We start from the raw sequence: 27,892 nt of genomic DNA, 5'->3' as shown, positions 1-27,892 counted from the left end.
ACGATGGTAAGTGTTTGAAACAGGTTTGGGATGAACAATTTTGATAACTTGAGAATATTTTAGTTGGTAAAATGTAAGAGATAACAAAGGCGAGAGAGATTTGCAAATAAAAGGAAATTTCAGAATCGAGAAACAGAGGGTCACTGATGCATAGGGAGACACACGAACACTGTCCTAATAGAAGGAGGAGGGTAAAAAAAAAAAAAGCAGTGATGGAACATATCACTATGCATGGGTTTGCAGTAGACAAAGAAACTAGACACAGCTGTGAACATGAATGCCATGGAAGGGTGGGGTGGGGTGGGGGGGGGGGGAGAATTAGATTCCCATTCTACTTTGTCTCCTATCAATTACATTGTCGAGAGAGGGGAGGAAAGGCTGGAAACGACCAAGGTCATGAGGCCATAAAGCAAAAATTTAAACATGGCGAAACCAGAGAGGGGGACTAGTATCAATAGTGGGGAAAAAGGATACTTTGAAACCGTTCTTCCCAATATTGATACTCGTCCCCCTTTCTCTAGCTTTGCTATGTTTACATTTTTGCTTTATGGCCTCATGACCTTAGTCGCTTCCAGGCTTTCCTCCCCTCTCAACAATTTGGCGCCTATCAATTTCAAAGTAGAATAGGAATCCAATTCCCGCCTTCCTTTTCTAGACGTTCATGTTCACAGCTCTGTGTCCGGTTTCTCTATCTCTGTCTACTGCAAACCCATGCATAGTGGTATGTACATTCACTTCCTTTCCTACCATCCTCCTGTTAAGACAGTGTTCTTGTTTCTCTCCATCAGTAACTCTGTTTCTTGACTCTGAAATTTCCTTTATTATCTCTCTTGCCTTGGTTACCCCTTACATTTTATCAACTGTGCTATTCTCAAGCTAAACAAAAAATTTTCATCCCAAACCTGTTTCCAACACCATAACCACAGTGCTCTTCATATCTACCCTTCGTCCTCTTGATACAAAGCTTGCCTTTCAACAAACTAACACTTCATAGTAATCTGGTTCACACTACTGCTGCTGGTGTCTACTCTATTTCCTGTTTGTCTTGTGATCTCCAATACTTTGGGGAAACTGGCCGTACACTAAATGACAGACTTAAGGAACACAAGGCGTGTCAAGTCTGCATGCAGACACAAACAATGCTCTCTTCTGTCATGTTAGGGATTCTAATCATCCTATTGATTAGTCTTCTAAAAGCTTACCTACACAGTAATCACACTAATGTGACTGTATCAATGAGAAAATCTGCAGGAGCTGTGGAGAGGGTTCAAACCTATGCAGTGGGTGTACACACGCCCTAGTGACTAGACCACAACATGGTATAAGGATTGCAACCTGGAGTTCTACTGAACACACAAGTATTTCCTGAGGCTTCTGCTGAAGCCAGAACAGAATTTTTGCACAATACCCCCCCTCCCCTCCTTCCATGCACTTGGGCTATCATCCAGGAATGTTCTACTTCAGAAACTTTTTTCAATACACAGAGGTAGAATATTCCTAGATGATAGCCTGAATGCATGGGGGGGGGGGGGGGGGGGGATGGATTGTGTGAAAATCCTGTTCCAGCTTCAGCAGAAGCCTCAGGAAATCCTTGTGTGTTCAGTAGAACTCCAGGTTGCAATCCTTATACCATGTTGTGGTGTAGTCACTAGGGCGTGTGTACACCCACCGCATAGTTTCGAACCTTCTTCACAGCTTCTACGAATTTTCTCAATCTCTCCTGCCTCTACTCTTCAGACACAGTCTTGTCAATTCGGCTCCGATACACCATGAACCCTAGTCCTGAATTTGTTGCTGTTGACTCTTCCCTTTCATGGTACATACCCAAATGCTCTAACCTTACTAACAAATGTGACCCGACATAGGCCTACCCTCTTTCTTACATCCCATTATTACACCCATCCCATTCTCGCCTTTCTTCCATTCTAAGAACCTTCTCTTACCTGCTCTTTACCTCCCTCTTGCCTTCCTTAATGCCCGTGCCTCCCTCGCTCCCATCACAATCGACTTTATAATGCTGGATGGTCCGAAATGTCTCCATCTTCTAGTGGCATGTTGTTTGGTTGGGACTTTTTGCACTAGGGCCTAAACTTTAAATCGCTACTTATTTTTGGATAGTGTTCGTTGTTTTTCTGCAAACTCTACAATTTTTTCATCGATTGCCAGTCCCTTTCTTTTTCTAACAGAATTGATGTACTTTCTGGCAATATTACCACTATCCGATTTCTCGCCCCAGTGTGCAAGTTCTTCAGTAGTTTGAGGCTCCCAGAAGGGGTCGATATCCAGCACCTCCCAGTGAGAGAATACAAGCTGCGGCATTGCTTCTCCAGATGTCTGAAAATGTAAAGAAAAGATCACATTTTAAGCTAACTTCTCTAGTAGAGGAAGGGAAGAATGGAAAAGATTTAATTGCAAGAATTAATGCATGTCATGACAAAGTAATAAAGTACTCACAGATTTACGGAGCTCGTTAGCAAAATTCATGCTCTCAACCACTGGGAGATAAGCGGTGATGTTCCAGGATGTTGAACCCTCTGTTATGTCTCCATCAACGATTCGTCCTTGCCTTTTGCCAATCACACTGTACATCTTGCCCACTACTTCTGATGTCACATTAATCACACACGAGTACATGGCACAAACAAGCCTTTGACATTGGTGCTCAAATGCTTTTCTTAGTGTATCTTTAGAAAGGGATATTATCTGCCCAGATGATATACCAGACGTCTGAAACTGATCTTCTCCACTCTCAGGTTCTCTTGAGGGTGCTAAACTCCAGTCTTCAATAATAAAGCACACACCCATCATTGGCTCTTCACAAAGTGGACCAGCTGCAGTGGCTATCTGAAATCCAGTCACAAAATTTGTGTCGTAAGCAGCCAAAGGGGAATCAAATAAGACTGCTTTTTCCCAAACTGATGGTCGACAATATGTTTGGATACGATTTAATAAAATATTAGGTCCACAATCATTGGGTCCAAAACTCCATATTTCATTAACTGCATTTTCCCATTCTGCACCAGCATCTCTGAATGCTTTATCTAGAGACGTCTTAAACTCCTTTATTGCTCTGAAAGCTTCCACTTTCAATTTTTGTCTATTTTCAAGAGCTTCTCCAAGAGCACTTAATTGAATCGCAGGTTTTTCTTCTAGCTCCAATGAGCTATCACCCACTGTATTTGCTACACTGTATGTATTCTTTCTATCGGTGGCACTGGCCACAGTAACCAATTTTAATAGTTCCTCATTTTGTTCAAGAAGCTTAGTAACAGCATGAGGTAACGATACAGCTCTACATCGTAGTTTTCCTAGTCGACCGTTCACTTCTACTACACCCAAGGGGTCAGAATTATCCACCTGCAACAGAAATGAGTGTTACATAAGCAAACATATGAAATTTACTTTTGTAAAGTCCAAATATTAGGATTAGTTTTTCATTGTCAAAATTTTTTTAAGTGAGAAAATCCACTAGGACTATAGGTGGGTGCAAACCTATGACCCCTGGCACTGCCAGTCGTGTATCCTACCACTAACCGCCGACTTGTAAAGGTCATACAACTGACTTTTACAAGTTGGCAGTGGTCTAGTGGTAGAGTACGAGATTGGCAATGCCAGGGTCGTAGGTTCGCGCCCACAGTCCCAGTAAATTTTCTCATTGATATACTGTACATCACGTTAATGTGATTTCTGTGCGATTCTTTCTAAACATAATACAGTACAGGTACAGTATTTTTATATATATAAAAAGCATCCTCCTTTGACAATAATAAAAGCTTTCTTCCAATGTTAAACAAAGCCAAATCAAGCTGATAAGTGACACTAGATGAACTCGAAGCGAATAAACATGCGAAGTTGTTTACTACTGAACTTGTTACAGTATATGAAATAAGTAATGGGTTTTACTTTCCAGTATTTGTTTCAAGATTTTCAAAATACTACATTGTGCTCAAGTCAGATTACCAACCTTCCTGATATTGATATTTTCTCCTTCAATGGCTTCATTAAGTCTGTCAACTGTTGGTGAGGGAATAATAGTTTCTCTGAAAGGCACAATTGGGTCTGAAGTGCGTATAGGGACACCTGCATATCGTTCCTGAAGGTCATCAACACAGCGCTGCAGGTGCACTTCCCCAGCAGTAAGGATGACGTATTCTCCACTGTGGTGCAGCATAACCTACAAGTCACCAAAAACTTATTTCCATATCCCCTAGATTTCATAATATAACATAAACATAAGTAAATTAAGAGTTTGTACAGCACAAGTTTAAATACAGTAAAATAATTCCCAATGGGTCATAACAAATCCTCAAGTATTCTTTAAATATTGCATATTTCATCATATCTATGGCAAAACTTCTACTTGTCATATGTGGAAAAACATTACTGTCAGAAAAAGGTATTACTTATGACTAAGCTGGTAGCAACTAGAGATCAGTCACCCAATACAATAAAACACCAAGACATAATTTCTGGAGCACTTTTACACTGAGGTCATGGTGCCATATTATATATATGTCTGTCTGTTCATGTCTATTCTGTATGTATGTGTGTGTGTGTTTATTCTGCCTGTGTCTTGTCTATTCAGTCTGTGTCTGTGTGTATTATGTCTGTATGTGTCTGTGTTTATGTCTGCCTGTCTGTACATATTTGTATATTCTGTCTGTGTCTATTCTGCCTGTCTGTGTTTATTCTGTCTGTCTATTATGTATGTCCATGTGTGTATTCTGTATGTGTCTTATGTATGTCTGTGTGTGTATTCTGTCTTTTTCTGAGTATTCTGTCTGACTGTGTATTCTATCTGTCTATTCTGTGTATGTGTCTGTCTATTCTGTCTGTTTCTGCCTATGTGTCTGTCTCTCCTGACCACCAAGCCCACCTTAAAGGGCACTATCTGCTTGTAGCCTTTTGAGACGAGATAATATACAGCTTAATGTTAGATAAATTTTCTGTAAGTAAGGAACACATACTGTACCTGAACACATGGGTCAGCTTGGTTAAGCAACTTTAGACCAGAACGTAGCTTAGGCAAATCTCTAGGGTCATGTGGCTCAACTGCAACTCTTAAAATAGGAGTAGCACTCATGGTGAGCTCTGTGAAGGGCGGCATGGCTAGTGTAGAAGACAGCGTGGCACTCTTGATGACACAGTCTTCCAACCCAGTGATGCCCACTACTGTGCCAGCACCAGCACTCTCTAGAAGTTCAAATTCTCGCCCCAGCAACAAATAAATTCCAGAAATCTGTAAATAACAAACACACCTTTATACATTTCACACACACACAAGTAGCGACTTAGTCTAGATCACAACTTTTCCAGAACAGCTTTGTAACTAGTGTTAGATCGTATCTCTGATATGTATATACAGCACTTAACATTACAACCTTGTACTGTATTGTGATTAACCTTTGAACTGTGTGGCTTTAATGCAGTCTGGCACTTGCAATAAGACAATAAACAAATGGGTCATCTGTTGACATGAATTTTTTTTTTAAATAATATTTAGAGGCATTCTAAAGTAATATGCAACTACAGTATGTTTTTGGACAGAATGATGCAGCATGACACTGGCACCACAGAATTTTCTAACATCCCTGCAGAGTCATTACAGGTACAGTACTAGGCAGGCACTACAAACATTACATCCAGTCAAGATCACTAACAGAGGTCAGTTCTTACAATACAAAAACCTTTGGAATTCCCTTGGCATCACATGTGACCAACACTGATGAATGCACTTACTGATTATAGGGCTGGCAGCCAGGTAGGCCAACCACCAGCATGAGGCAGCATCATGACCTCTTGGACACTTGAACCCTGTGTCACTCAAAATACTCCCTAATGTTATGGCACTTTAAAGGATATGGGGACAAGGAGCTGGGATATGAAGATAGGGTGAAGGAATGCTGCCCAATCACTTGGACCATCGGGGATCAAACACCAGCTTGCAAGCTGTGAGAGACCGTCACTTTACACACTGATCCAAGTGGATGAGCAACGTTTCTTCACCCTGGACCAGTGTTACTTATGTAGCAGTTTAATGGGATGAGGGGACAGTGGTGAAACCATGTCTAACCCCTGAGACAGATGGGGATTGAACACTGACCCTGCACAAAGCAAGGCAGTCCTACCAAATATTCCAAGTGGATGGACATTCTTAACTATTAGTGTTTACCTTTTGTTAATATCTGTTTCACCTTTTATGTGATGTACATACTGTATTGCACCTGTTTATAATAATACAGTACATTATTAAAGTTTTAAAAAATTATTGCAACATTCTACCCATTGTCCCTCTCCATTGGGGCTACCGAGCTCTAGGCAGATCACAGTGTTTTCAAATAGCATCGAAAGGTGATCAGGTCCTACTTTAATGAGCCTTAAACTGTTCTTGCCACCCCTCAAGAAACAGACCAATGGTGCTCCTGTTGCCTGTGGCAGATTTAATGTGTCTTGTAATATTTAAAATTCCTTAAGATTCTGTGTGGAGATCATTCCACACTAGAGATCTCAGGCAATTTTTGCCATAATGGCAAAAAAAATCCTGAAAGCCTTTGTTACCTTCCTGGGCATTATTACAAAAAAATGACACCATGTTGGGTGCATCGCCAGCCATTTACTGATACCTATAATGGGAACCAATGTTATGCAAAATTTCCAGAACTTTTATAGAGCAGGAATATTTGTGTGATAATGATAAATCTATTACAATTAGTTTACTTGAAAAATAAATCTCAGAATTTGATGTTTTAACATTTCTTTATCTCACAAAGGCCTAACTAAAATGATTTATTTTTATTCCAGACATCAGAAATAAAATGTTTTGTTATAGAATAGAAAAAGAATATAAAATATTGTGTGTGTACACCAGGAAATATACTTGTAAATAAGTGCACAGTTCAAGAGTTAAAGAACTAGTCATAAGTGTGATAAATTAAAAACATGTCTGGGAATGAACTGGAACAACGAAAATAAAAATACGAGGTCAACCACCATCCCCCCCCACCCCCCACCCCCGGTGTCAGCTCATGAATTCCTCGAGGCGGCCACACTAACAACTGTTGGCTTATGTCTAATTTCCCAGTCAAAAACTAATCAAGGGCCCAGCTGCAGTCTATCAAAAGGATGGGGGGGGCATAATCATCATTGCCGAGTACCGGACTGGGCAAACTATGACCCCGAATATGAGGGGTAAATGAATGACCTATTGGTTAATATGGTATTTTTTTACTACATGAATCCAGTTATTCAACACAAACACTACACTGTAAACTAACAAGAAACAATCATGACTGTTTCTTCCTACAGCTCGCAAAACAAAACTGACCAATTTAGTGGTGATAATTTTGATGATAGTGTTTATCCTCTCAAATGTGGCTTTCTCAACATATTGTACTAGCATACTGAGTAACAATTGTCAAACTATATAACTACAAATTTGCAAGCATTAACACTATCACAATGAGAAAATTTTGAAAACCAAGAGGATTATTCTGCCTCGTACAATAGAAATTAAGTACATACAGTACAACTAGAAAAAATGGGTAAGTACTGTACTAAAATACCATAAACAATTAGAATATATAATGCACAAAATTACAACATACCTTACAGGTGTGAATGTGCTTGTAATCCTTCAATTTTTCCTCCAATTCCTCCTCACCGAGTGCTGTCAGAGCCAAGGCTGAGCTCGGATCATGTTTTGGACTCAAGACATAAACCTGTGAAGAAAAAATTTATTGTCTGGCAAAAATTAAAACAATCATAGAAAATTTTGTTTGAGACTAGAGTAAGTAAAAGAAGCTAACTGGAAGTTACATCGTAATGGAATCTAAATTTGATTTGTGCTAATGTGATCCTTATCAAGTAGAAAACTTAAAATAAGCTGCACTCTTACCTTTTGGCCTGCCCTAAGAGTTCCACTGAAGACACGTGCAAAGGCAATAAACACTTCCTCATTCATCCACTTCTGCCTCTCATCCTCTACTCTCTGTTTTTCTTCCACTATTTGCTCTTGCTGCTTCTTTAACCCTTCAATTTCTTTTTCTGTTAAAGATCGTTCGTGGCTTGATTCGACATTTGTTGTCACCATGGAGGCTTCTTTCCTACGACGTAGTTCCTCCCTGCGCTTTGCTATTTCATTTTCTGACAACATGCCCTTTCTGACAATTTCAGGTGCTACCTTCACTCCAGAAGATCTGTCTTCAGGAAGATGTCTTCTTTGCACTCCAAACATCTTTGACACATAAACAATAAGTGGCTCATTTTCATCACTGCTACATTTCATAAATGCTTCTTTAAGTTTCTGTGTTTCTGGTGGGAGTGAATCGAACCTTTGGGTTGCAGAACACATGAGCTTTGTTGCACGGTCTTCCGACATATTTGCTGCACTAGGTAAATGCTCAACAACCATTTCTAAAACAGCTGGAGCCAAAGGAAGCCAACCACTACACAGAAAATTCAACTTTAATCTCATATCTGCTGACCTCAGTACACTTAATGGAATCTTCACTCCTAAAGCTTCTGCCAATTTCTCAGTTTCATCCTTGTCCTTTCTAATCATAATTGTATCATAAACTTTATAAAGGTTTTCCAGGATGAGAGTAACAAAAAGAGGATTCTTTCGTTTATCTCGAGCACCAGACACAATTTTTTTCTGTCCCCCTTTTGTAGTTATATAGTAATCACCCCACAATGTCTTATTTAAGACAGCCTTGTTCATTCCCAATTTAGCAGAAAATTGATTAGCAAAATGGTGAATTCTGCAATAGAAAAAAGCTAAATTAGAGAACGAACACTAGCACAATAACTTCATAACAATTTAAATCACTTAAAATAGCAGCAGCACGAGTTTAGCAATGGGTACAAAGAGGTAACTACTTCCCTTTTGTCATATACATATGCTGCATTATTTATACACAAGTTACTTGTATACACATTACTTATACATATATACATCAGTGAAGAACCACATGCAATTTTATGAAAGGGTACAGATGCAATGTACATTTGTCATCAATGGTTTAAAAAGAAGTCTAGTATGAAACAGAACACATCGTCCGTTTCATACTAGACATCTAGTATGATATAACAGCCACAGGAAGATCACCGGTGCACCCAATACCTACCCACAGGTAAACAACTAAAGATAGAAAATTGGTGGAATATAGCTAATGTAAGCTTTGCATTTACATAAAGCCTCACATTTAACAGTACTGTACCTCAATTACTGTTGAAAACACTCACCCTTGAGATCTTAAATATATAGATGATCTGCCAAACTGGGACATTCTAACATGTTCAAACTTCTAAATGATGTTTTAGCATATAGCTTTTCCATTCTATAAGAATGACCTTGGGATACTGTCTATAAAGCTAGGAAGCCTGGTCAGAGACCGGGCCACGGGGACATTGGTTCTCGGAACCACTCCCGGGGTAACATCACAATACTACATCACATGCTACTTTATAAGCTATACTAGTAGTACTGAATGCAAGTGTCTCGCCATACCTTTATTGTTTCCTTACATGGTACTTCTTTACTGGTTGAAATTTTGAATATTTAAAAAAAAATGCAAGTAGATATTTATGGAAGACAGTAAAGGCATATTTAAGATTCCTAGATGCTAAAACATTAATGATTGCAAACTTATAACAAAGGAAACTTACCCAAAACCCCAGCCATCATAGGCACTTGCAAAGACTACATTTCCTAGCTCAGGTGAGAAATACAGCTCAGAGTCATCTACTGTGTCAATGCCCCAGTCAGCAAATATGAGCTGAGCTTCGGGGATTTCAGACTCGGATGCTCTTCTTTCCCTCTCTGATAACTTTCTCTCCCGCTCAGCTTGTCGCCGTCTTTCAATTTCTTCAGATGTTTTTCCCAAGACAGCCGTGTTATACAGCTCACCCATGTATGCATTAACCTTGAGAAAAAATTATTAATTTCTTTCATGGGTAAGATAGTAACATTGCAAAATGTTACCACTGCATACTATATGCAATCATTATTCTTTACAACATAATCATAATACCATTTTATCATCCTCCCATCTACCGTGCACCCTCTACAATAGAAAAATATATCAATTTAAAAAATTATGCAAATTGGGAGATTTTCTAAAGTGTTTAAGAAAATGATGTGGGAATGGCAACACAAGCCACTGGCCAAAAAAAAATAAGGGTGCACTAGGACATATAATGCAACTATAGTTATTTAGCTATCAATATGGCAATATGCATCTCAGTATGGAGTAGAAGATGCAAAGGATATTGATAATGCTGTTTTACCAGCAAAATTATGCCAGTAAAAAGCATGTTCTTTAGTTTTACGTTAATTAATGGTAAACTTGGGTACAGTAATATTATACCAAGAAAGACGCACCTGTTCCAAGACCTGTGCAATATGGTAGTAACATTCAATTGGACTCATCTTTGTCTCCAGTATTAATCGGTCAATTTTGTTGAGGAGAAGAACTGGGCGAATATTCTCTACCCATGCTTGATGCAGCACTACCTGCGGGAGGACAATAAGAATGTCAAAATAAGTACGTTCTATTCACCAATACAACACAAAATATTACAAGTTACCTGTAAAATTTGAACTAAAAGTAATTGTTAAGTTTACATTATCAATCATTAAACTACTGTAACCAGTTAGGCTTATCTGTATGATAGGTCAATACTGATTAGCAGTGATGTGTAGCCAGACATATTTTACCCAAGAACGCTTTTGTTTCTCACCAAATTGTACAAGTCTTATCGAGATTTACACCTATTCTTCCTTTCATTCAGCCAATGGTGAAAAATAATTTAATATAACTTTTATTAATAACATACCTTAGTTTGAGCACAGACTCCTTCTACAACATCCACAACAATTATGGTACCATCGCACAGACGGACAGCTGTCGAGACTTCAGATGAAAAATCTACATGTCCTGGAGAGTCAATTAGATTGATGATGTATTCACCATCTGGTCTACTGTATGCCAGTGATACGCAAGAGCTCTTCATGGTGATTCCTCGCTCCATTTCATCCTTGCGACTATGGGAGAATTTCTTTGTGATTTACATACATTACCATTAAATAAGTGAAATGGGTTTGATGAAATTGTTAATGCCAACTCGATGCACAATTTTAAGTGTAAATATGAGGTAATGAAGAGAATTATTAGACTAATTGTTAGACTAACACACTATTAAGACTAACAAAGGTTTGCAAGGTGGGAATAGAAAGCTGATCCTTGACTTTGCAATCATATCTAGGTAAGTATAGATGCATTAAATGCAATAATATTACTAAAGCTATTACAAAGACTGCTGGTGTAGTACAAGCCGGGCCAGGCTTGGGGAGTAGAAGAATTCCCAGAACCCCATCCAGGTACAAAATAGTATCTACAATGCAACATCAGGAAATCTGTAAACATGAGATTAAGAAAACTGAACTACATTAAACTATTGACCAATAATCCAGTCATGCACTTCATGCAAAACACAGGAGAAAATAATCAAGATGATTTTGTAATGTTTAGCTATGATAAACTTGGCAACTGGATAACAAATACCATTTGACACCATTCCCCATCAGGTTTATTTTACGCAAGATGGCAAACTAGGCTGGAATTAATGGTTAGCGCTTGATTGGGCAAGGGTGTAACCTGGCAGACAGGGAACTTTCATAAGAGAAGAGCTTGGGCTGAAGAGAAGCAACATGTAGATTCTCCCAGGGCTATGCCCTGGGATTTTTGCTGCTCTTGTCGTACAAATCAAAGCTTACAGGTAAGGGCTTATACATTAGCAAATACAAATTTATAAGTATTTGCATATATAATGATGGGTGGCTTGGCCCCCCTTTAGGCTTTACCATAAATAAAGCATGTGAAAATACATAACATAAAGCAGTCTATTAATGAAGAAGTTTCACAGTACAGTGTACTGGTTAAAATTTAAAGATTGTGCAAGATGATTCATCGTCTCCTGAACAAATTCATAATGTGCAGTGGCATTAGTTGCACACGTATACATATGTTTCAAGGGATCAAAGTATATCCGTGCACTAGGCCGAGCCTTACTCTGCAAACACATGACGAAACGGTCCCTATGATTCCTTGTTGTTACATCTTGTTACAACGTTTTTATGAATTATTAGAAAGTTGATACAGCTTGCTTATTGGTTTTTACAATTGTTAGGTGTTAAAACTTGTTCCAACATTGTAGCAACGTTGTAACAATGTCGTAGGTCTGTCGCGTGTTTGGTAGGTATAAGCCACGGAGAGAGATCTGACCTTTTTAACAGCCTTTGTTTAATCTTTTCCCAATCAAAAGCATTTTAAATTTGTGTGCCAGCTGTCTTGGCACATCAAGCTTAACTTTGCTCAACTTGTGTCCAGAGGCTCACAAGCTGAGCAAAGATAGGCTTCTTATGCAAAGACAGCCGGTACACAAATTCAAATCATTTTTAATTGGGAAAATATTAAAACCAGCACTGTTTAAAGAGGCCAGATCTCTCTCAATGGCTGTACAGTTCAGCCTAGTGCATGGACATACAGACATTTCATAAGTTTGAAAGTCATTTCATACCAATGCTAAAAAATGTATTGGACAAGTAAATTCTTGTTAATTATTAAGAAACTTCTGCATTTGTCTTTCTTATACTGCATACTTCTCTCTACTTCAGCTTTTGACATTTCTGTACCCTACACCATACAGCACTAACACGCAGATTAACCTGATACATTTTCATTCTTCCTCTCATCCTAGACCTGTATACTGTATTGTGGCTAGTTAATTGGTGGTTGCATGATACATTAAATGGTATCTATTAAACCATGACATTTTTCAAGCAGCCCAGTTATATATATGTATATACAGTAATGCTATAGTCTGCTCTTATTCCTTTCTGTAATATCAAAGGATCTAGGCCCTATGTAGTCTTCCAATTTTCCTTTTCCATAATGTTGGCTTTACTTCACTCTTTGAAAATGTTCCCACAAACCAAATCATCCATCAACCTATCCAAATGTCTAGACCATTACAGCTCGACTTAACCAATTTCAGTTTCCCATACTCCTTATCTTTAGCCTCTAACACCCTCAACCTTTCACACAGTGAATTTTAGATTTAAGTAGGTTCTCAACACAATATCCATTAACAAAAAATATATACTGTACTACTGAATTGTGCATATTAAGTAGGGATTACCTATCCATGTATCTAATGCGTCCAGCTTGGCGTTGACTGATAAGACCATTGGAAGCCACCATGGCATCTGCTAGTGAAGTCTTCCCATGGTCAACATGAGCCATTATACACAAGTTACGAATAGTATGCGGGTTGCTCAAGAACGTGGGCAACCGGCCGGGGGTGCCACCCCCTCCAACCACCATCCTGCCTGAAAAGGAATATAATTAAGCATCAATTCAACTACACCGATTCAATAGCAATCGTGTGGAAAATGACTATACTGTACTGGGAGAATAAGCACTTTAAAACAATAGTTTTTTTAAACAATATTTGGAAAAGGCCTAACAAACTATCTTCCCTAATGGCCTAGTTCAAATATCAACAGGCAGCAGTGTAGAAAAACAATGCCTTACACAGACTATTAGCAGTAGACTAAACCAACTCAAGTGTACAGTTGCACTATATCTAGTAATACAGTAATACTGTACACTAAAAACACTGAAAAGTGGTAACCCTTAGTGGTAATGGTTTCATGAGAGGTCATGCAACATCCAGCTGATCCTACACAGACATCAGGGGCTTTCAACATTGTGCAACATAGGTGGCAAGGCATGCAAGAAATGGCTGTTACAAGAGACGACAGCAAGGCATACACCATGGGTGTCAAGGGCGTGCACACACACACACACACACACACACACACACACACACACATTTCTGCAACACTAGTAGGCTTGCAACACACCAATAAAGTTCCTAACTGACAAAAAAATGAGGGCAGTAATCAGACGCAATGTATCGGTCTGGAGAAATGTCATGAGTGGAGTACCACAGTGTTCAGGTCTTGCAATGTTCATTGTCTACATAAATGATCTACCAGATGGAATACAGAATTATATGAACATGTTTGTGATGATGCTAAGATAATAGGGAAGATAAGAAACTTAGATGATTGTCATTTATCAATAATCATCAATTGGTAAATCAATTTACCAATCATTCAAGATGACCTGGACAAAATAAGTGTATGGAGCACCACTTGGCAAATGGAATATAATGTGAATAAATGCCATGTTATGGAATGTCGAATAGGAGAACATTGACTCCACACAACCTATAAATTATGTGAAAAATCTTTAAAGAATTCATATAAAGAGAGATCTAGGAGTGGTTCTAGATAGAAAACCATCACCTGAGGACCACATAAAGAACATTGTGTAAGGAATCTATGGTACACTTTCTAACTTCAAAATTGCTTCAAAATTCATGGATGATAAAATACTAAAGAAATAGTTCATAACTTTTGTAAGACCAAAGCTGGAATATGCAGCGGTTGTATTGTGCCTATATCTTAAGAAGCACATCAACAAACTGGAAGAGATGCAGACATGCAACTAAATAGCTCCCAGAACTGAAGGACAAGAGCTAGGAGGAGAGGTTAGGGGCATTAAATATGCCAAACTAGAAGATATAAGAAAAAGATGTTAGTACTCAAATTGTATGATGGTTGGGATATACCCAATCACAGTCGAATAGGCCTACATCACTCCCTACGGAGCTGGTACTGGCCACTCTGGAGGCAGGTTCAGTATCTCACGAGACCAGAGTTAGGTAGGACCTCGGCAGGCCATATTTATACCTTGTGACCTTTACCCAATAAACTACTGAAGTGAACTACTGTGTATTCTCTAAAACCAAGCAAGCAATGTACATCTTAAGGCAACGAATAAAGAGGCGATATGATCACTATGTACAAAATAGTTATGGGAATCGATAAAATTGACAGGGGAAGAATTTCCGAGACCTGGAACTTCAAGAACAAGAGGTCATAGATTTAAACTAACTAAACAAAGCTGGCAAAGAAATATATAAAAAAAAATCACTTTCGCAAATAGAGTGGTAGACGACTGGAATAAGTTAGGAGAGAAGGTGTTGGAGGCCAAAACCATCAGAAGTACACACAAATCACATTATCGTGACATATCAATAAGAAAATCCACAGGATCCGTGTGGACTTTCTCACCGTCAGTAGTTTCAAAGTTTTATAAGTGTGACTTAAGTCAATAAGTACTTTATAAGTACTTAAGTGTGACTACACTTAGGCACCAGCTGCACATGAGCAGCAACACTCGCCGTGTGTAAACATGAATACGCAGTTAATGACAAGACCAAAAAGGAACCTTCAGACACTTTTCACATATTTAAAAGCAGGAGTGAGGGTGTCTTGGGGGAAAGAAATGGCTACACACCCACAAGTCCCACCGGGAACCACTCTGGAGTCACAGTCAGGCGCCAGTCACCAGCTGGCCACACACTCTACAGTCACTCACTTGTAAATAGACCCAGAACACTACGAGCACACATTGACGATTAAATAATGAAATATAAACTTATTTAATGAGCATAAACAATCTTTCCTATTACCTATCAAAGAGCATACCATTTTATATATTATATAGCATGTTTTTGGCATTTTTATTTATTTATTTTGCAAATGTTAGTCTTCAGTATCCCTACAGTAGAGGAAAGATAGTCAGACGTGAAGACATTTGTGTTGTTAGTGTGATGCAACACTCTGCCAGCGACCACACTCACTCACACTCAACAGATGGCGCCACTGCCGACCCCCTCAGCCCGTTTTCTTTGCCATTGTTCACACTAAACGGCATCACGAGATTTACCCGAATTTACCTGAGGGCAACCAACTGCCTAGTGGTCTCGACGGGAGCAAAAAGCCGGCGGCTTGTTAAACATCCACCCATTCATCCTGATCAATTTTTTAACTGGATTTTGAACTGAAGCAGTGTTTTGGAACTTACTGCAGCCTTAAAAGTGGATCACTGCCTAAATAACCTAACCTAATACGTACTAGGGCTAAATAAGCAGTACTATACTTAATATACACCATCTTAGGTCTGATTTTGTATTATGTGCCATATACTAGGCCTATCAAAGGTTTATATATACTAGGACTATCAAAGTTTTAGGTCTGGTCCTCTACAAAATCAATAGTGAAAAATTATTTTTTTTTGCTTGAGGGGTTTACAACAGTCAATATTTGTACATTCTACCTCTGAACCGATTATGTGGCTCTGTAATCCTTTACACCACCGCCCACGGGATGGTTATGGGGTGCATAATAAAGAAAATGAATTATAATAATTGATTAGCGGATTCAGGGACTGTAGTTATGTTACTTATTAATCCTCCAATGTTTATGTATTGTTTTTATGTAGGCACGTGTTGTGTATACCTCAGCTTGTTAATAAAAAAGTACTCTTGCCTCTCTTGTACTTTATCTTGCCAAAAGTACTAATAATAATAATAATAATAATAATAATAATAATAATAGTGGCTTTAGGCATTGTATGTACTAGCTCTATCTATAAATCTATCAATTTTTGTAAAATCTCTTGTATGTATGTACCTTACCTGAATAAACATTTATTTGTTATTTATTTTTAATAATGTTATTTTTATTGTTATTAGTTCTGTCCTGATCTGGTATCGAACCCGGGATAAACCCACTGTTAATTTCTTGTTAATGTTTCTTCTTATGTTAAGTGCAGTTTGCTTATAGGTTTTAGTTCATGTTATAAATAACATGAATTATAAGGTTAACAACATGCCCGACCTGCCCGAAACGCTGCGCGTACTAGTGGCTTTACAAGAGTGTAATTACTGTACTATGCTATGTATTCTCACAAACTCAATGTACCTTCTTGTATATAAATAAATAAATAAGGCGAGGTGTTGTGCTGAAGTAAGCGGTCCCCCGCCAACCCCCCCCCCCCCCCCAACCCCGACGAGCTTCCATGTCATTGGTAGAAACTCTTTGTTGACATTCATAACAGCCAATCACAGGAAGGGATCAGCTAAAGGCTCCACCAACTTAATAAATCATCTTTATTCAGAACACCAGCCTTGCTTATGACATTCTGCTTCAACTCTCTTCAACTTTGCAGTCTCCGTGGTGTAGTGGTAAGACACTCGCCTGGCGTTCCGCGAGCGCTTTGTCATGGGTTCGTATCCTGGCCGGAGAGGATTTACTGGGTGCAATTCCTTAACTGTAGCCTCTGTTTAACGCAACAGTAAAATGTGTACTTGGATGAAAAAACGATTCTTCGCGGCGGGGATCGTATTCCAAGGACGTGCCCGAAACGCTACGCGTACTAGTGGCTGTACATGAATGTAACAACTCTTGTATATATCTAAAAAAAAAAAAAAAAAAAAAAAAAAAAAAACTTTAATCTACCAAAAAAGTGAAGTGTTAATTATTTAAAAGCAATAATAAAGTGATAATTAAATATTGCAGGCTAATTATTAAATAATTATCAATATTAAATATTGATAATTAAATATTAAATATATAAATATTATATTAAATAATTAATATAATTAAATATTAATTAAATAATTAAATATTACATTACAAATAAGTGTTACAGAAAAATGGCCTGGCTACCTAACTTGTGACGTCATAAGCGGGGGTTGCCTCACACAAATAACATTGATGATATAATTCTCCGCCCTCTTATTGGACTACATTATTCAGTTAGATGAAATTTTCTGTTAGAAACAAAACAAAGAGGTTGTTGGACAAAAGGACGTATTTCTTAGTTTGCATTTCCCAAACTATTTCTTAGTTGAGTGTTGGCATTCCGTGTTACAGCCAATCACAGGAAGGTATTTGCTAAAGCCCCGCCTCCTCATGAGCGTTTAGTACACCGATATAGCTTATGGTTTTCTGTTTCATCTCTTGTTTATCCACAATATTATTTTTTCGACTACTATGATAATTAAAAATATGAGATATAAAAGTTGTTACACAAAATGGCTAAATTCTGGCATTAAAAAGAGCTCATAGTGGATTTGTAATAGAGTTTTATGAGAGTGGTGTTATACCATTTTTATATATTGTCTTCTGATGTGGGAGTAGACTTCTATATTCGTGTACGTCCCCAGGCCTGGTCGACGACCGGGCCGCGGGGACGCTAAGCCCCGGAAGCACCTCAAGGTAACCTCCCTCTTGTTGGGCCTTGACAAATTACTCCCATTAACTGACCCGTATTTCCGCAGCTTTGGTATTTATATCACGTTAACAAGACTCGTAGCTTTGTACTCACTACAAGAATTCCATACCAAGGAAAATGTTATAAATATGTTATATTCGTCCTGCGAGGAACTGTAGTGTTTAACCTTGTGATGGAATGTGGCCTTGTGGAGTGAACCTAGCTTCCGGCGCCGGACTGACATTGGCGACTGTTCCTTCACCCGTGGTGACCAGAATTACCGTGAGCACACATTCAATTCCAAGCGATTCTGAAACGTTAATTCCTATCGATTCTGAAACGTTAATTCCTATCGATTCTGAAACGCTAATTCCCATCGATTCTGAAACTGTTAATTCCTAGCGATTCTGAAACGATTAAATCGTTTCAGGATTTAATCCATTGCCTTGCATATAATATTCTATGCTGAACTGAATGAAGAAATTTAAACCCCATACTTAGGCAAATGGACTAGAAGGCAAATGGGGAGGGGGCGGGACCTTCGACAAGCCGACGGCTACCTGTCCTCGTCGAGGCCACTATTGTTAATATTAGATACTCTGTTAAAACTTTTGGGGTGAGGTGATAAAACAGAGAACACGAATCAATGGTCACATTGTGTGTTTTTATCTTCTTGCTACTGTGTTGGTTCGGGGTCATGAAGTGGGTAGTATGTAATTATGTGTTAATTGGCTGTTAATTGGCTTAAACAATTACATAATTACATTACAAATAGGACACACCTATAGGTGGTTGCCAGAGTGCAGCTATAACTTTATGGTAGGCCTATACTAGTCGCTGCGTTACCTGATTTTACTTTCGTTGCTTAGGTGCTTTAATTATGGCATAGGCTTTCGTTCCCACACATTGCCTATTTATTGCCTGTCTCTACCTCCTCTTCACAATCGACTTGAGAATGGTCCAGGACGGACCGAAACGTCGTCGTCCCTTCAACTTCTAGTGTGTGGTCTGGTCAACATTTCCACGCAGGAATACGAACTTGGAAGACTGTTGGAGGACGGAATTCCCTGCCTGGCGTCAGGCGTTGCTGCCGCTGCTGCCAGCAGACACGCTACAACACTCTCCTCCCAATAGAGCGTCGCATTTTGACAAATACTCTACCTAAGGCCAAAAATTGTCGTACTAGAAAATGGTAGCGGCTCGCGATATTGTCATACTGTCCCGTTTTCTGTTTTGGGTCCTCTGGTGGATTAGGATAAGGGCACTTTAGTAAGACAGTTTCTTGACGTTGGGGAACCTTAGGAGGACGGGCGGGCAACACACTACGACATGGACACCAGAAGGCTCTACCGTCACTATTATCTCTCTGACACACGCTCACCCACTTGGGGTGGACGATAGAACGACGGTCTCGCTTCATGCAGGTCGGCGTTCAATTCCCGACCGTCCAAGTGGTTGCATGGGCACTATTCCTTCCCCCCGTCCCATCCCAAATCCTTATCCTGACCCCTTCCAAGTGCTATATAGTCCTACAGGCTTGACGCTTTCTCCTGATAGTTCTCTTCCCTTCTCCTAATATTTACTATCACATTGTAAACGTTAACACAAAATTTATTTTATTTCTATTGCAATTCATTAAACACCTATCCAACCGTTTCCTGAAGGTCTGTATAAATTTGCAGCTACAAATCACGGGGCAATTTAATACAGCGGTGAACGACTCTGAGCGAAACAGAAACCTTGCCCTACATTTATATTCTCTCCTTCCCTCAGTTTCACGCCATTGTTCCTTATAGACCGCCGAAGTCGATTTACCTCTCAAATTGTTCTTCTTGTTCATCTTAAAAGCTTTAGTTGGGTCTTTACCTGTCGTACGGTTCTTTTGTGTTAGTTAATGCTTAATACTTTTCGGATTATTATTGCAGTCTACAAAAGCCTATCTTGGGTTTATAATCCCCAGGGGAAGAGAGAGAGAGAGTGTGTGTGAGTAAGGTTCCGGCCAGATACCAGCAGGTGTGGAGTACCGAGGTGGTAAAGGCTAGGAGGTGCTCCCAAAGGTACCATGAATGGTAGCACATGTTACCAGTCACCTGTGCACCACCAGAACACATCTAGCCTAGCGTACACCGTGACGTCTGCACCGCTGCCCTCTGCTTTCTCTCTTATAACATTATCATCATTATTCTCTTACGCCTTTTATTATTATTATTATTATTATTATTATTATTATTATTATTATTATTATTATTATTATTATTATTATTATTATTATTATTATTCACAGAAGGAAATCACAATAGCGTGATATATCTATGAAAAATAATATGATATTCGTCATGTTATTGTGATAAATTAAACTACAAGGATAAACTATTCAACACTGGTGGGACGCGAACAAGGGGACACAGGTGGAAACCGAGTACCCACATGAGCCACAGAGACGTTAGAAGGAACTTTTTCAGTGTCAGAGTAGTTAACGGATGGAATGCATTAGGCTGTGATGTGATGGAGGCTGACTCCATACACAGTTTCAAATATAGATATGATAGAACCCAGTAGGCTCAGGAACCTGTACACCAGTTGATTGACAGTTGAGAGGCGGGACCAAAGAGCCAGAGCTCAACCCCCACAAGCACAAATAGGTGAGTACAGACACCTCAGCATCATACGTATAAGACAATAACAATCACTACCTGGAAATCCCACCTTGCGCTCTGACGCTTGACAAACTCCCTAATACTGGTTCAATTTGTAGGGCGACTGTTAACGAGGGGATAGAAGAAAGTGGTTATCAGACAGGCTCACGAAGATAAACACAGGTATATACAGACACTGATAATTATCAGTTAAAATGGGTTATTTCCTGTTCCAATCTTTCACCATTTTCTATCAATTTAAGTTCAGTGTTAAAAATAACATTTTTACTGGATCACAAAACTAATTTTTTTCTTGGACGAGGGACGCCCGTCCAAGATGTTAAATAAATGATGATAAATGAATGTTATTTTTCAAGACAATATAACCAGATTAATGTTTATTTCTTCAACACATCCTGTTTCTCACATTCCCCTCATTTCTCCTCATTTTCCTCGTATACATTCTTTCCCATAGTCCTACCCTTCCGTGTCAGCAGCCAGAGATATATACACCGAAAGGTATACCCGGCGCGTCAGTGTATATAAACTGAGAAGTTATTGATTGATAAGCTTTAAGCCCAACAGAAAGAAACTGTTCCTGTTCCTGTTCCCCTGTTACTGAGTTCTAATGTCCCTGCTTGTCCCGCTCCTTATTCACCTCTTGCTCTGTTATTCTTATCCTTACCTGTCTGCAGCTCCTCCGTTCCTGTATTCCGGCCGTCCTTGAAGAGTCGTGGTGATATATATCAGTCAGCGGAGTGTGGATATGAGTAGTGTTGTGAGTGCGGTGTCGCCAGTGGTTCCATGGTGTCGCTCAAGGTGTGACTTCTCTCTAACTAACTTCCCATCATCGAGAACTTGTAAACATTGATATTTCCATGCGCGAACTGTGTTAACTATATTACTTGTTCTTAAGTGAATGTGGCTACGAGACGGCAACCTCGTAATACTTGTTAAGATCGTGGAATGAAAGGGGGGTAGAAATAGCCTAAGCTACTCTATCCCTTTGAGATGTATTTTTTCTTGTCTCAATAAACATACTTGAACTTGAACTTGTGGAATGAATTCTCTTAAGTGTGCGACGATAAAAAACAAAGCCAATAACAAGTAATATTTGCCCATAATTAAGGACATAAGATCTACAGGTTGTTCGGCCATGTATACAATATTGGAACCTTCCCTCATGCGTGATCTTTGAAGGCAACGGACCCAATTAATGCGCTGTGGAGAATATATATTTTACTCAAAAAAGAAATTTATATTCTTGTGTGTGTGTGTTGTGTAGGCACAAGCCACGGTTACAAGATCATATGGTGGAGGTGGAGGTCAGGTCGGGGAGCAAGTACAAGCCAGGGTCACAAGGTCATGGTGCTGGTGGAGGTCAGGTACAAGCCAGGGTTACAAGGTCATGGTGCTGGTGGAGGTCAGGTACAAGCCAGGGTCACAAGGTCATGGTGCTGGTGGAGGTCAGGTACAAGCCAGGGTCACAAGGTCATGGTGCTGGTGGAGGTCAGGTACAAGCCAATGTCACAAGGTCATGGTGCTGGTGGAGGTCAAGTACAAGCCAGGGTCACAAGGTCATGGTGCTGGTGGAGGTCAAGTACAAGCCAGGGTCACAAGGTCATGGTGCTGGTGGAGGTCAGGTACAAGCCAGGGTCACAAGGTGGGGGGGGGAACAAGACAGAGGTCATAGTCCAAGTATAACTGAGAAAATCTTTTATTTGTAACTCGACTTGATGTAGTTGCCGGGGAAACTTATGTACGACTTGTTCTTCCTGGACGACCATTCCTCCTGGACGACCATATCTACTGAACGACCATTCCATCTGGACGACCATTCCTCTTGAACGACCATTCCTTCTGGACGACAATTCCATCTAGACGACCATTCCTTCTGAACGACCATTCTTAGAGTCGTTGGCTTGGAGGCTGAGGACAGTACCTTACCATATATATAACATGTGTAGGGTCGTGACACGTCAGGCTCCCCAGTGACATGTCAAGTTCAAGTATGTGTATTGAGACAAGGAAAAAATACATCTCAAAGGGATAGAGTAGCTTAGGCTATTTCTACCCCCCTCTACTTCAAGTCCCTCAAGGGGCGCACAAATTCAGCGAGTACAAATATACAAATCGTGTCGCGTGCACCGCCCGCCCCTCTGACCCACAAACACCCGTACACATATATTGAGATAAATGGAAAGAAGGCAGCGACCCATCTTTCCAAACCCCTCCTCACAATGGGCAAAAATTGGCCTCGTATCTAACACCTTAGTGTAACATGAACTTTCAGGCTTTCTGATATTACATCTTCTCTATTATTTATTATTTTATTATATAATAGAAGAAAGTATACAACAAATTCAGAAAGTACAGATTTCGGTGATTAAAATAATAAATTCTTGCAAGGCCGTTGACACAAGAGTTACAGTAATCCAGTGCTCCACTATATAGCACATTATTTGACGGTTACATAAATTGACATTACGAAGAGTTTGGTCTCTCACCTTGCGAGGACAGAAGCAGAACACAAGTAGGATGCTTAGTGGCCTTGGTGAGGGAGTGGAAGGTTCAGAGCTGCTCAGTGAGGCGAGAAGACATTTCCTCTACTGCTGCAGATGTGGGCGGGACCCACACACCTCGCGCGCTACACCACACCCACAAGATTTTGTTTTCAATTTCACCTCTTAGCGAAAGAAAACAATTATAGATCAGAGGGATTTATCTCTTTATGCTGATTTGTACTAACCGTCTTTGTGTCTATTGGCTTTGTACTCCGTCCATATAACAAACTTATATGCACACTTGTCGTACTTGTTAGTAGTGAGCGGCTGAGTGATCAATTGACTTTCTACTGCTAGTCGAGTTTACTGCCTTGGCCTCCAGACTTGGAAATTATATTAGTCAGTGCTGTGAACTTCCTGACTGTCATAGAAAGCGGTTACAGGGCAGACTCAAGGTTAAATACAATTTTAACGCTTCGTGAAGGCCAAATTGGCTTATTAGGTCGTAATTCAAAAACAGAGTTTGGTACTTTGAACCAACGGGAAGAATTCCAGGCTTAAGAAGAGGGAAATGATTGAAAACGTTATAATAGTCTAGAAGTTCTCCAGAGCGGCAACAGTCATTTTACTCAGACCGGTGGACACTTTCCTAGCTCACACTCGTACGATCCAACCATATCTATCAAACTGATAAGTTCACACCCTGCTTATACTGCCGAGTTTATTCTTTTGATGTAATAAAGACCCCCGTTGACAGGTGGTGATTGTGGTAGGGTGCGTGGCGCTGGTGGTGAGCGCTGCTCCCGACCCCACACCAACCCCGGATACAATCCCCTCACCACTCCCTAAATCCCAGCCAAGTCCCAAGCCTTCATCAGAGGTAAATCCAAGTCCAGTTTCACAGTTAAGCTCCGTCGGCACACGTCCCAGGTCTGACACGTCCCAGACCTCTCCTGATCAGGAACGCAAGACTAGCCCAAGGCTAGTTGAACCCAAGGATCAACAAGGCACTACAAGGTTCCCTTTCCGAAGGCGACAATCAGTAAGATTCAGAGCAACACGTTTTGATCCGCTGCTTCCGCTGGAGAACACCAGAGAGAAAGGAACTCGCTTTCCTTCCTCGCCGCCAGAAGGTAGTGTGACATTTATATTTCACTACAATCTCCAGCCTATTAAAATTTATTCAAAACAATAATAAAACTTTATAAATTATAGATATTTTGCCATTAATAAGCATAATTGACACGAAATTATGCGGGATTGGGCGGTTATAGATAGGAGCTGCCTCGTATGGGCCAATAGGCCTTCTGCAGTTACCTTTGTTCTTATGTTCTTATGAAATTTATTTCAGATGATGACAGGGTCAGAGCGCCCTTCTCAGACATTGTTGAGGAGGACAGCTCATCGTTGAGGCGCGACATCAAGCGCATGCGCGTGGGCTTCACACCAATGCTGCGACCAGTTCTGCTTGACCCGGAAGGCAATCGTAAGGAACAATACAAATTAAATGATAAATATTGCATTCTAAAAAATATTGTATCTGTCCTTAAGGCGTTGCACACAGTTTAAAAGTTATGTGTTAAGTTTTGTAATCTTAAATGACTTTGAATAACTTTGAATGACCTAAATGACTGTTGCCTTTTCATCTTCGACGTGGGTATCCTCTTTTACAGGAAATCACTAAAGCCGTTATAATTATTATATAATCTTAAATTATATATGATGTAAAGGAGAAGCATTGCCAGACATGTGGCTTTATTGAACAAATAATTACAGTACAGTTACATCCTGCAATAAACACAAGCCATATAATATACATTACTTATAAAGACTAACAGTGCTTAAGATATATGATATAATAAGCAAACTACACATGACTAACGCTAGAACAAATATAAATTAAACTAGGAGTGAACATAAACTAACCTGTACACAGGCACGACACAGCTGATCTCACAACAATACAGTCAAGCGAGCATCCAAACGAAACAGTCAAGCGAGCATCCATCCGTGTACAATAATATAATAACACTTTTACTACAATATATATTATATATATTGTGTTTTCTTGACAGCTACAGCGAGGCCCTTCACTTCGCGGGGTCTGGAGGTACCAGTTGGTACGGGTATACTTGTCAACAGCGGCACTGGATCTCCGGGACCTTTTGGCGTCCCTCAAACTCCATTCATTAACTCCCCGGGTCGACCGTTCAACCCTTCAGGACAGCCATTTGATGGTTCCTCAGGTCGACCGTTCAACAACCCTTCAGGACAGCCATTTGATAGTTCCTCAGGTCGACCCTCTGGGAGTGACACTCCACAGTTCAATTTTCCTGGTGTCCCTCCTCCACCCTCCTTCCCGTCCTTGCCTCCTAAAGGATTTCAAAGCCCTACTTTTCCTGGTTCTCTTTTCCCAACACCTGCTGCCCAAAATCCACCCAAGCCACCGACGCCTAATGCACTCTTGCCAACCACACCAAGGCCATTCGCCCCAAGTCCAGCACCCCTTAGTCCCTTTAACCCAAGTTTCTTTACTCCAAGACCAACATCCCCAAGTCCCTTTAACCCAAGTTTCTTTACTCCAAGACCAACATCCCCAAGTCCCTTTAACCCAAGTTTCTTTACTCCAAGACCAACATCCCCAAGTCCCTTTAACCCAAGTTTCTTTACTCCAAGACCAACATCCCCAAGTCCCTTTAACCCAAGTTTCTCTACTCCAAGACCAACATCCCCAAGTCCCTTTAACCCAAGTTTCTTTACTCCAAGACCAACATCCCCAAGTCCCTTTAATCCAAGACCGACAACTCCAAGTCCCCTTTCCCCATTTCCGACAACCCCAAATCGCTTTAATCCAAGACCGACAACACTAATTCCCTTTAATCCAGTTATAACAAGTACATTTACCCCAAATTCATTTATTCTAAGACCAACAGTCCCAAATTCGTCTGCTCCGGGATTTTCAGTTCCCAACATTTTATTCCAAGGAAATACTACGCCAAGACCTTCTTTCCCGGTACCTAACACCCCAAATTTCTTTTTCCCGGTATTTAATACACAAAATCCAACATTCCCAGTATTAAATAACCCGAATTTTCTTTTCCCGGTATCAACAACCGCCACTCCTCCTTCTCAGAGACCATTTAACTTCCAAACAATATCCCCTCCCTCCACAACGCCAAACATTCTTTTCCAAGGGCAAAATGGCCAAACTTCCTTGTTCCCTACACCCACGACGCCTCAGAGTCCTTCACCACACACACCATCCACTCCGAACTCTGTGTTCCCGAGACCACTAGGGTCTCCTGCAGTGTTCTCCAGACCAGCAGGCTCTTCTCCAACCTTTCCCAGACCATCGTTACCTTCAGCGCAGCCTCAGAACCCGGGAAATTCAGCTCAAGGATTTTTCAATCCAAATTTAAGGCCCAATGTTAACCAGTTCCCGCTCCTTGGTCAGCAGAATCCCAACACTTTCCCGGGTTTTCCTAATTTCAATGGAATTCCAGGGATAAGCTCTTTCTTCCCTCAAAATCAAGTGTTCTCCCAATTCCCAAATCAAAATTTCCAATTCCCAAACGGCGGTAATGACCCTAGCTTTCTCAACAATCAGTTCGGCCCGCAGAACTTCCCTAGCGCCTCGGACTTAAGACCGACTCGTGACAACACTACACACGACGATAGTGACATGGCCGCAAGTGCTTCCTCGTCTGCGGTGGTCGTGCTCCAGCCTCCTCCTCCTCATCATGAATTCAGACACGTAAGAAACATATTTATTTTCGTCACTAAAAAAAAAAAATCTACACAATACAAATACCTAAAGCAAGATGTCTTAACTTTTAATGAAGCATATTTTATGAAAGAGTAACAAAATTTCCAAAATATCGAAAGATATTCATATCCAATAATTACTGACACAACATGTGATTTTGAGCATAATAGAAGGTGCTTGAGGTCTATGGGCAAACTCCTGTCTTTTCTGTACTCACGACTTCCTTCTTGGTGCCAGGAACCTTACTCTTATGGGTACTCGGTGGACAGTCCAGAGAGTGGAGATATCAAGAGTGCTCAGGAGGAGAAGGACTCTCAGGGTGTAGTGAGAGGCAGCTATAGCCTCGTACAACCAGATGGTCGCGTCAGAGTGGTGTCCTATGTTGCTGATGCTCTCCATGGCTTCAGAGCTGATGTCAAGTACCTGCCAGCGTAGCGCCTGGGACGGCAGGGAGTGGTGTGTGTGTGTGTGAGAGAGCCAGACAGAGAGAGTAAAGCAACTTGGGAAGTCGAAGCCTCAACCACTCGATCAGACCTACCTGCCCGTGGTACCTATTCCACGGGTTCTTCATAAAAAATCTCTCAAGTTATGGCTACTGTTATCAATGTCCTACGAACAGTAGCAAACAAGTTTAATTATTAAATTAAATTCTACCGACTTCTCCGTGAACCTCTCACTGGACTTGGTAAAATATGGTGTAACTTATCAATACCTCTCCGAGGACTACGTGCAATAAATAATATGTAATATGCTCTATGTATATACACATTAAATAAAAGTTGCATATTCATC

General features: G+C 40.2%; 2 protein-coding genes across 3 annotated transcripts; one reads left to right on the top strand and one right to left on the bottom strand.

Annotated features, from left to right (window-relative positions):
* Window positions 1–830: 830 nt before the first annotated feature.
* Window positions 831–21,657, bottom strand: LOC123769153 (elongation factor-like GTPase 1). 2 transcript variants are annotated; one of them, XM_045760128.2, is made up of 11 exons: window positions 15,432–15,531; window positions 13,201–13,390; window positions 10,837–11,044; window positions 10,382–10,513; window positions 9,667–9,923; window positions 7,895–8,759; window positions 7,605–7,718; window positions 4,973–5,239; window positions 3,965–4,174; window positions 2,455–3,357; window positions 831–2,334 (listed from the first exon to the last, which is right to left on the bottom strand). In XM_045760128.2, the coding sequence occupies exons 2-11, from the start codon at window positions 13,383–13,385 to the stop codon at window positions 2,101–2,103; spliced, it is 3,375 nt and encodes a 1,124-aa protein (XP_045616084.1). In that variant the 5' UTR covers window positions 13,386–13,390; window positions 15,432–15,531; the 3' UTR covers window positions 831–2,100. The 2 variants fall into 2 exon arrangements, with proteins under 2 accessions (XP_045616084.1, XP_069166024.1); XM_069309923.1 differs by lacking the exon at window positions 15,432–15,531 and adding an exon at window positions 21,516–21,657 and having other exon boundaries at window positions 1,952–2,334.
* Window positions 21,561–27,892, top strand: LOC123769154 (proteoglycan 4). Its single transcript, XM_045760130.2, has 5 exons — window positions 21,561–21,649; window positions 24,092–24,467; window positions 24,686–24,820; window positions 25,410–27,088; window positions 27,338–27,892. Exons 1-5 carry the CDS (start codon window positions 21,635–21,637, stop codon window positions 27,533–27,535), a joined length of 2,403 nt encoding a protein of 800 aa, XP_045616086.2. The 5' UTR covers window positions 21,561–21,634; the 3' UTR covers window positions 27,536–27,892.

This window comes from Procambarus clarkii, chromosome 66 (genome assembly GCF_040958095.1).
Source record: "Procambarus clarkii isolate CNS0578487 chromosome 66, FALCON_Pclarkii_2.0, whole genome shotgun sequence".
Classification (NCBI taxonomy): Eukaryota; Metazoa; Arthropoda; class Malacostraca; order Decapoda; family Cambaridae; genus Procambarus; species Procambarus clarkii.
The sequence above is the reverse complement of the archived record's forward strand: the minus strand, read 5'-3'. Positions and strand labels throughout refer to the sequence as shown.

Excerpts from the sequence above, each read along its gene's own strand:
- LOC123769153 (XM_069309923.1), bottom strand. The coding sequence starts at position 13,385 with ATGGTGGTTGGAGGGGGTGGCACCCCCGGCCGGTTGCCCACGTTCTTG. Across the intron at positions 11,045-13,200 it reads CGCATTAGATACATGGATAG|TCGCAAGGATGAAATGGAGC; the intron begins GTAATCCCTACT and ends ATTCTCCCATAG. Across the intron at positions 5,240-7,604 it reads AGCACATTCACACCTGTAAG|ATTTCTGGAATTTATTTGTT; the intron begins GTATGTTGTAAT and ends TGTTATTTACAG.
- LOC123769154 (XM_045760130.2), top strand. Across the intron at positions 24,468-24,685 it reads TCCTTCCTCGCCGCCAGAAG|ATGATGACAGGGTCAGAGCG; the intron begins GTAGTGTGACAT and ends AATTTATTTCAG. Across the intron at positions 24,821-25,409 it reads GCTTGACCCGGAAGGCAATC|CTACAGCGAGGCCCTTCACT; the intron begins GTAAGGAACAAT and ends TTTTCTTGACAG.